Consider the following 10,316-nt stretch of genomic DNA (forward strand, 5'->3'; position numbering starts at 1 on the left):
TCGCCAAATGAAATGGTTGAAAATCATTTAACATATGAACTGACATGGAAAAAAATAATTCTAATCTGTGTGAAACAGATCAGGTTGAGACTCTGGCAAATAGCAAAGAGGAAAATTTGTTTATTTCTGTCGTTTGCAAACGGAGAACACACAGCAACCACAGCACAGCAGCTGTACCTGCAATAAGCTCGGACTTGGAGCTGCAAGCTCTCACAATATATAGGATTCTTTACACAACATGGTCACTCCTTTGGCTCAGAGTCAATTCCAGTTGAACAGGTTTACTGCAGTCATGTAGCCACAGAGACGCAACTTCTTCCTTACTGAAAGATGTTTAGTTAATAAACATCTTCTTGTTCAAAATATGGGAGTTTCCAAAAATCAGGATGCTAAAGGAACAATTTTGCAAACCAAAAACATTGTCAGACCTGTACGTACTCTGAGCCTCTGACATTCAATGGAGAAATTTGTTAGACCTTAGGGCTCTTACTATATTTACCTAAACTATCTGTTGTTATCTGTTAAACTCTGGCGCCTTGCTTTGGTATTTGTGGTGAGACATTTAGTCCACTTATCAGTCTGTTGCAACTGCTGCAGAGAGAGGTCAGCAGGAAACCCATCTGACTGGTTCTTGGCCTACATACTTTATCAGACTGAACAATACTATTGTAAATAACTAAAATAATTAATAAAATGTTAAAGGAAATAACACAATTTTCACTTTACACTGATTTTCCATAATTTAGCTTATTTTTTTATTTGGCTTGCTATTTTCATTCTGTGCTTTGTACTATAAAGTATTTATTTATCTTGACCAATTTTGCTTTTTTATTTCCTCAAATTCGCTGATTTATTGGAGTTTTCCCATTCTTGGAAGCGCAGCTGGTGAGGCAGCAGCGAGTTGACTTCACCTGGGATAGATCACCTCACTACCTGCACTGGCTGCCATTCAATGAGAGCATGCTCCTCCTGACTCTATGTCACCAATGAAACGATTAAAATAACACATTTAATATATGAACCAATTTTCCATAATTTAGCTTAGGTATATAATGTTTAGTGTTTTTTGTCACCAACTGTGTGTAACACGTTTCATGTGCTGAGGAGCGATCATGACCGTGAGGCAGGCAGTTCTCTTGCCTCATGGCAGGGGGCGCTCAAGATTCCAGACATTGTGACTCCATAACTCCAGAGTGACAGCAAGCGACCAACACCGGACCTGAAAGGTTTGCTTCGAGACAGTCTGATGATTCTCAAACAGAATAATATACATGACACTCAGAGCACAGGCTTGGTTTTGGATGTTCTTTATTGTGCAGAATTGGTGGTGCATGGCTTTCATTTATAAGTAAAGGTTAAGATGGCAATAAAATGTTTTTGTTTAGTTTTCTAACAAAATGTGCATTTTGTGGGCCACAGTCTGTATGTGTAAAGAATTCAGTAAAGTAGAAGCAGTAGCTAATCTACCACAGAAATAATTATTTAATAAAACACTAAGACAAAAACAGACTACTGCAACAAACTCAATGTTCTGTTCTGTGAGCAAAATTCTTGAATATTTTATTTTTGGTATTAAATCCTAAAACATAAAGTGGCATTGTTGTCAATTGCTATGGCAAAGAGTCTGCATATAGCTTGGGTGATACACAGCAAAGGGTTTAGGTTTCTCCCTTTGCTGCGGATAATCCCACAAAATTAATACCTACATTTCTAAGATTCATCTAGTTAATGCAGCTATGGATGACATGTAAAAGAACGGTCTTTCTGCCCTCCAGCATTGTATGAATGAGCAAACTTTCTGTATGTAAACAATAACATACATGGTGTCTGTTATACATCGTAAAGCCTCACCGCACGTCACTGTTAAGCACGCATATGAATGTTTAAGTGTTTAAGTAAATGTTTTTTCATCCTAAAACTTTTACCACAGGTCCCACATGAGAAAGGCTTCTCATCTGTGTGAATTCTCATATGATCAGTTAAACCGGCTTTATGGGTGAAACTTTTTCCACAAGTCTCACAAGAAAAAGGCTTCTCACCTGTGTGAATTTTCATGTGCTGAGTTAAATGTCCTTTTTGAGTGAAACTTTTTCCACAGGTCACACAAGAGTAAGGCTTCTCACCTGTGTGAATTCTTATATGATCACTTATACCGGCTTTATTTGTGAAACTTTTTCCACAGATCCCACAAGAGAAAAGTTTCTCACTTGTGTGAATTCTCATGTGATAAGTTAAATTGTGTCTGTGAATGTAACTCTTTCCACAGGTCCCACAAGAGAAAGGTTTCTCACTTCTGTGAATTCTCATGTGCCGAGTTAAAGTCGTTCTTTGATAGTAACTCTTTCCACAGGTCCCACAAGAGAAAGGCTTCTCACTTTTGTGAATTCTCATGTGCTGAGTTAAACTACTTCGATGATTGTAACTCTTTCCACAGGTCCCACAAAAGAAAGACTTCTCAGCTGTGTGAATTATCATGTGACGAGTTAAATGTCCTTTAAGTGTGAAACTTTTTCCACAGGTCCCACAAGAGAAAGGCTTCTCACCTGTGTGATTTCTAATATGAACACTGAAACTGCATTTATGGGTGAAACTTTTTCCACAGGTCCCACAAGAGAAAGGCTTCTCACCTGTGTGAATTCTAATGTGATAAGTTAAATGTCCTTTTTGAGTGAATCTTTTTCCACAGGTCCCACAAGAGAAAGACTTCTCACCTGTGTGAAGTCTCGCATGAATTTTTAAGCTGCATTTATGACTGAAACGTTTACCACAGCTCCCACAAGGGAAAGGCTTCTCACCTGTGTGAATTCTCATGTGAGAAATTAAACCATTCTTTCGTATGTAATTCTTCCCACAGGTTGAACAAGTGTAAAGTTTTACTCCCGTGTGAGTTTTTATGTGTTTCGTCAAGTAACTGTTTTGAGAAAATGTTTCATCACAAATTTTACAAGAATATAATTTTTGACCTTGGTGAGCTTTCTTGTACTTATTTTGTTTCTTTCTTTTTTTTCCTGGATTTTCAGAATTGCTTCCTTCCTGATCCTGGTTCTCAGTTTCTGAAGAACCATGAGAGATGAGTTGGTTCCTCTGCAGTTCTGTTTTATTGAGAATCTCCTCCTCTTTACTGCATTGTGAGAGATCTGGACAAACAGAAAAAACAAAAGCCTTTAAACGTCAATCAAACAAGAAATTCTTCACTTTAACCTCAACTTGTCAAAACAGAATTTTTTTGGGATTATTCTAAAATTACAAACTTACAAGAATGAAAATTAACTCAATCAATGAGGTTCTTCTGACCAGAATAGAACTAGATGCGAGTCAAAATATAATATTATGGATCTCCAGGTGAGCAAACAAGATGGCGATAGCTTAATCCAAAGGCTTCCTGACTAATGTTAGAAAAAGATTTCTTCCTCCAAGTAGCTACAGAATATATATCTCGTTAAAATGACAAAATGCCTGACGCGAAACACTTAATGGTATTTAATCTCACCCACTGATATTGTCAGACATTGCTCCACTCACACACTCAACACAAACTTTCAAAAGCAAATAAATCTCAGCCTTTACTTTCCTGGATTCACAGCAGAACTGATAACAGTGGGTGATTGTTGTTAATCGCACATGCAGAAAATAATGGCAAAATGGTCCTATTGAAAATATTTGACATGAATATTGGACAATTTGGAAGATTAAATATAAAAGGTGAAAATGATATAATTACATAAAGGTTTATTTAATACACAATTATTAAATATGTCATTACATTATTAAAATAGAAACTTAGCAGCCAGTCAAGACAATTATTAAATATGCTTTTGATTGCTCTGTTCATTATTATCATCGCCTGGTTCCAGTTCCTGCAGTGTCACCATAAAATAATTCCCCAATCAAAGTGGAGGGCGGGCTGTGGGCGGGGCTAACACTGACCTTTAACATAAATTTGAGCCGTTATTCTGTCAGAATATCTGACATGCATTGAGTACAAATGAGCATTAAGAGGTGCTGTCAGTTCAGCATCTGTGACAAGATACAAGAGAAAGTCAATAAATAGATTTATTGATGATGGATTGATATAAATGCATTGTCATGGTTTCACAGTGTAATTGACTGCAGTCCACTATGAAACCTGCCTCCTGTTCCTTGATGATGGTCTGACTGGTTAACCGCCAAGTCAGGATGTCATACAGCTGTTGACTAATTTATGACTATCTCTCTTCTATGTCATGATGTTATGTTGCTGATTTAATACAAGCAGGTTTTCACCAGAGAAATCCTTTTCACCTGTGAGAATCTTCATGTGATAAATCAAACTATTCTTTTCACTGAAACTTTTTCCACATTTAAAATGTGAAAGACTTCTTGTGTGATCAAGCAACCGTTTAGAGAGAAGGTTTAATCATAAACTTTACAAGAATATAACTTTTGGACTCTGTGATTTTTCAAGAGCCTTTTTTGGTTTGAACAATCAGTTTTACCTTTCTGGCATTTTTTGTTGTGTTTTGTTTTTCGTCTTTCTGTTCTCCTGGATCTTCAGAATTGCTTCCTTCCTGATCCTGGTTCTCATCCTCAGCCGGAGCCATGAGAGATGAGTTGGTTCCTCTGAGGTTCTGTTTCATTGTAGATTCTTTGCACATTTAGAGGATTCACCAAAATGTCATCAGTCTCCTGTTTCAGCACCAGATGCTCTTCATCCTGACTGATACAGAGTTGCTTCTCTTCCTCTTTCAACTGTTGATGTTCTGGTTCCTCTTGCTCCTGTTTTATCTGCAGAGGTTCTGGTTCTCTTGTTCCTGTTTTATCTGCAGAGGTTCTGGTTCCTCTTTATCTGAAGTGGACTTCCTCTCCTGGATGCTGAATTTATTTAGATCCTCCTCCTCTTTACACACCCAGCACTGTGGCAGATCTGCACAAAAACACAAAACAAAAGCTTTTAAATGTAAGTAAAAGAATGAGTCCTTCATTTTAATCACTTCAAGCCTTTTCAAGAGATCCAACACTAAAATTACAAATGTATAAATTAACTTAAACTTTCGTCTTTCTGACTGGAAGGGATCAACAAGTCAGTCAGATGCTGATAATTAACCAAGTGGCTCCACGACGCACCAAACATGTTTGCGCCAAAGTGTTCGTTGCTATTAATGATACAAAAATATTTTCAGATGCGGGGTGGAATAGCCTAGAAATAAAAATAATTTTTCAAAAACAAACAAACCTCTTAACCTCTTTGGATTAGAGATTAATGTGCCCTGAATTAGAAACTATAATCTATTGATGTGATGAAGAGCAGATTGTCCAAATCACCGCTGATTATAATAGACTTATAGTTTCATAAAAGCCGTTTAAATAACCTGATAATCAGTAAACCGTGAAGCTGTTTCGTACCTATCCGGTGCAAGATGATCTTGGGTATCCGGGTAAAATCCATCAGTCTGCGCTGATCGTCCATCTCTTCCTCCATCTTAACGTTGATTTCTTTCCACTCTGTGAATGTTTCTTCAGCAGGAGTTTCCTGCTGCTTGATAAACTCTCTGAGGCTGAACTGAAGACATTTTCACTGAAAACACGGAAATATTTTCGAAAACACCAAACCTGTTTTCAAACCGTCTAACAAAAGAACAGCTAATGTTAGCCCGTGTGCTCTGTTTTCATCTTCCCCGTGTTTCACTGTGGCTGTCCCACAGAAACTATGAAGTATTTATAAGATCCGCTGTTAGTCACTTCTTGATATACATTTCTAGTTAGTAAATTAATATATTATTCAAATATTAATTTATTTTTGTAACCCAATTCCAAAATAGTGTAATTTATTTAATATAACTTCTATAAAAAAGAGGAGCCTCAACGAAAATTGAAAGCGGAACAAAAGAATTGTTTCTTCGGCACAGTCAAAGTGAAACACACTGAATAACACGACGCACACGGTGGCTTAGTGTTCTTTTGTTAGACGGTTTGAAAACAGGTTTGGTGTTTTCGGTAAATATTTCCGTGTTTTCAGTGAAAATGTCTTCAGTTCAGCCTCAGAGAGTTTATCAAGCAGCAGGAAACTCCTGCTGAAGAAACATTCACAGAGTGGAAAGAAATCAACGTTAAGATGGAGGAAGAGAAGGACGATCAGCGCAGACTGATGGATTTTACCCGGATACCCAAGATCATCTTGCACCGGATAGGTACGAAACAGCTTCACGGTTTACTGATTAATCAGGTTAAATGTTTGGAGCGATGCTGAACTAAACTGAAAAGTTTTTGGATTAACGAATCCGCTCCACCTGGAAATTAATTAAACACTTAAAATGAACAACTGCGACCTGTTTACTGTTCATTATACAATATCTAAATCATAGTTTGTAATTTTTGTCCACCATTTAAAAAGATCCTGGTTCAAGTTGGTTTAGGTTGCATTTTCTTTTCTATCTTGTAACTATAGCGCTAATTCTATAATTTGTTGATAGATTGATATTGAGTTAAACACTCAGATGATTTTAAACAAGTAGTTTAAAAAAATGAGACCTTCATTGAATAATTTAGTTGTGCAGCCTCAGTAAACCAGGATGATCCTGCATGAGCATGTATTGTTAGAAACCTCCTTATTTTGCTTCGCACACATTTGTTGGAATAGCTAATGCCACACATGGTCAAAGTTCATTTCTACTGCATATTTCAGCAACAAGGCAGATCAAAGTGCTTTAAATCATAAAAGTGTTGATTACAGACTGCAAGTCTTTGAGTCACCGTATCATTGAAAATTTCTTCTGCAGAGTTTTAGATAAGTGTCATCCTCATAAGATTCCCTGAAATTCGCCAAGTATAGAGTTAAGAACTTTCTTTTCTTTTCTTTGAAAACCCACCTTCCTCCAGTGTAGTCATGTTACTGCTTCAGGACAATCAGGGAATATAATTTCTCAGTCTGCCAATAGAAAGAATAAAAATGGAAAAGCCGTTTTGAGATTTTTATAGACATTTCTTCCAAAAGCTCAATTTGATGCATATTCTGTTTGTACATAGAGGAAGGAGACTTTTTAGTTAAGGTGACACGAGCTTAATTCATTGCTATCTTGCTTGTTTACCCAGAAGTCCATAATGACTAGACTAACATCTAGTTTTATTTCATTTGTTTAGTTTGTAATATTAGAATAATCTAAGAGCAGGTAAGGGTTTGTTGTTTGACTCAGATTTAAAAGCTTTTGTTTTGTCTTTTTGTCCAGATTTCCCACAGTGCTGTAAACAGGAAGAGATTCTGAATGAGCCCATCAACCGGGAAAAAAACTCCACTTTAGATGACGAGGAACCAGAACCTCTGCAGATAAAACAGGATCAAGAGGAACCAGAACCTCTGCAGATAAAACAGGAGCAAGAGGAACCAGAACCTCTGCAGATAAAACAGGAGCAAGAGGAACCAGAACCTCTGCAGTTCAAAGAGGAAGAGAAGCAGCTCTCCATCAGTCAGGATGAAGAGCAGCTTGTGCTGAAACAGAAAACTGATGGCATGTTGGTGAATAAACGGCAGAAAGGTAAAACTGAGACTTCAAAACAGAAAACACACAAGAAAGTTCAACCAAACCAAAAACTATATTCTTGTAAATTTTGTGATAAAACCTTTTCTCAAAATATTTTCTTGACGTCACACATGAGAAATCACAAGAAACCTTTCACATGTTCAACCTGTGGAAAAAGTTATCCTTGCAAGAGTCGTTTAATTTATCACATGAGAATTCACACAGGGGAAAGACCGTTCACATGTGCAGCTTGTGGAAAAAGTTTCTATCACAAAGACACTTTAAAAGTTCACATGAGACTTCACTTAGGTGAGAAGCCTCACACATGCACAACCTGTGGAAAAGGTTTTCTGTGTAAATCTCTGTTACTTGAGCACATGTTGAGTCATATAGCTAAGAAGCCTTTCTCTTGTGGAACGTGTGGAAAAGGTTTCAATCATAAAAGAAATTTAACTGTTCACATGAGATTTCACACGGGTGAGAAGATTTTCCCATGTGGGACATGTGGAAGAAATTTTGTGTCTAAATCTCACTTAGCTAATCACATGGGAGTTCACACAAATGAGAAGCCTTTCTCATGTGGACCTGTCAGAAAGGCTTCCGAAGGAAACTCGACTTAGACAATCACATAAGAATTCACACAGGTGAGAAACCTTTCTCATGTGGGACATGCGGAAAAAATTTTGCTCGAAAAAACTCCTTAAAGTCTCACATGAAAACTCATACAAGTGAGAATTCTTTCTCGTGTAGGACCTGTAGAAAAAGTTTCACTGACAAAGAAAAGTTGACTGATCACATGAGATTTCACACTGGTGAGAAGCCTTTCTCTTGTGGGACCTGTGGAAAAGACTTTGTGTATGAATCAAACTTGGTTAGTCACATGAGAATTCACACAGGTGAGAAGCCTTTGTCCTGTGGAACATGTGGAAAAGGTTTCACTCATAAAAAAAGTCTAACTTCTCACATGACATTGCACACAGATGCAAAGAGTTTGGCATGTACAACCTGTGGAAAATGTTTTGTGTACAATTCACACTTAGTTAATCACATGAGAATTCACACAGGTGAGAAGCCTTTCTCTTGTGAGACCTGTGGAAAAAGTTTCGCTCATAAGATCAATTTAACTGCCCACATGAGAGTTCACACAGGTGAGAAGCCTTTCTCTTGTGGAACCTGTGGCAAATGTTCTGTGTGTAAATCGAGTTTACTTCATCACATCAATCAATCAATCAGTCAGTCAATGTTATTTATGAAGGACCCTTCATATTAAAGGCAGTCAGAGTGCTGTGCAGATGAATAAAAACAAACTCATAAAAGACAATTACCCGCCCTGCACAGAAATAATCCAGGGAATGGTTAAAGCGTCGGGTGTTGAGCCAGCTCTGTCTTAAGACAGCAACATTTTCTGCTGCCCTCAGGTTCTCTGGCAGATTTTCCACAAGCAGGAGCCATTACACTGGAAAGAAACCTAACCATAAGTGTGTTCATTTATAATATATATATATATATATATATATATATTTGTGTGAGTGGACATTTAAAAGAGCCATATTAAGGGTTTCAGGTGAACTGTTAACATTAATTGTGGGTGGTAGATAATGTTTTTCTGAAAGTCTAAGTTTATTAAAGTTCACTGAACGGGTACTGTTATGTATATTTGTTCCATGTATGTAGTCCGAACTGAAATTAACCAGGTATGTGTATAACAGTCAGTAGAAAAACAGAAGCCAGGACCATCAGTAGCAGACTGGTCACATCTAGAGATAATATGGTTACCAGATATGGTTACAATGGTGATTAACACGAGTTAGAAGCATTTCTCTTGAGCGTACTATAGAAAAAGTTTTGCTCAAATAAAATTTAGTTGTTCACATGAGAACTCATGCAAGTTTTATGGCATAATGTGAACTTCAAGTAGCAAGATTCTCAGCAACTTGCTGTTTGGAAGTGCTTTATATAAAGCTGGATTGCTTTTTTTAAATGTAGCAGCTTTGCTTAAAAAGCTTTTCAAATCAGAGATTTAGCTGAAACACTTTAACATTTACTTTGTTCTTGCAACCTTATGTTGACATTTATATTTTCTTATGAGAGTAAGGAATATAGTAATAGTCTCTTTGAGGTTTAATGGTTTGAATGCTTTCAGATTTGTAAAGTTTTTGGGACTTTGTGTGTTTATCCTTTTCCTTTGTACTTATTTCTTTTATTTCAATAGTTCTGGGAAATGGATGCATGTTAGCTGCTACTGCATGTACAGTTAGTGTCACATATTAATGAGAGTAATGTTTTATGAATCAAGTCTTTTTTTCTGTTTTCTCAAGTTTTGATTAAGGAAAGAAATGGTGCTAAATAATGGTCTGAAATTCTGTCCCCTTTTGTTTGACTTTGCATTACCTTTTTTCATCTTCTCTTGTAAAAGTGTAGTTTTTTTTACCCATGTCTTTTTTTTGTCAGTTTTTCTTTGACATGGTCTTTTTCTTTTGGATAGTAGAAATTTCATGATATGAAATTAAAGACAGAAAAATTACTTTCAAAGGAAATGTCTGTTGAATTCTTGATAATAAAGTGTATTTACCATATTTATGATCTTTTTCTTTATTTCGTTTAGTAGAAGATTGTTGTCAAAATCGGTGTACATAATCACACTCCATCGTCTATTAATTTATTTTATTTAAAGAGAATACTGTTATGTTTCAATATGTGAATTATTCTCTTATTGTCACTTATGGTGACTGTACATGTAGTTGCAACATTTTGCCACCAGAGAGTCTAACACATCTTATAAAAACTAAAGTAAAAATCAATAGAAGATGTTTCAGGATCTCA

The 10,316-nt window shown here is 36.6% G+C and overlaps 2 protein-coding genes across 2 annotated transcripts; one reads left to right on the top strand and one right to left on the bottom strand.

Moving 5' to 3' along the window:
• Positions 1-1,307: 1,307 nt before the first annotated feature.
• Positions 1,308-3,510, bottom strand: LOC129376460 (gastrula zinc finger protein XlCGF57.1-like). The gene is made up of 2 exons (XM_055056087.1): positions 3,495-3,510; positions 1,308-3,137 (listed from the first exon to the last, which is right to left on the bottom strand). Exons 1-2 carry the CDS (start codon positions 3,508-3,510, stop codon positions 1,864-1,866), a joined length of 1,290 nt encoding a protein of 429 aa, XP_054912062.1. The 3' UTR covers positions 1,308-1,863.
• A 4,498-nt stretch (positions 3,511-8,008) lies between these two features.
• Positions 8,009-10,003, top strand: LOC129376771 (gastrula zinc finger protein XlCGF8.2DB-like). The gene has a single exon (XM_055056340.1). It carries the CDS (start codon positions 8,071-8,073, stop codon positions 8,761-8,763), a length of 693 nt encoding a protein of 230 aa, XP_054912315.1. The 5' UTR covers positions 8,009-8,070; the 3' UTR covers positions 8,764-10,003.
• The last annotated feature ends 313 nt before the right edge of the window (positions 10,004-10,316 follow it).

Source organism: Poeciliopsis prolifica, unplaced genomic scaffold (genome assembly GCF_027474105.1).
Source record: "Poeciliopsis prolifica strain line A6 unplaced genomic scaffold, Auburn_PproV2 SCAFFOLD044, whole genome shotgun sequence".
Classification (NCBI taxonomy): Eukaryota; Metazoa; Chordata; class Actinopteri; order Cyprinodontiformes; family Poeciliidae; genus Poeciliopsis; species Poeciliopsis prolifica.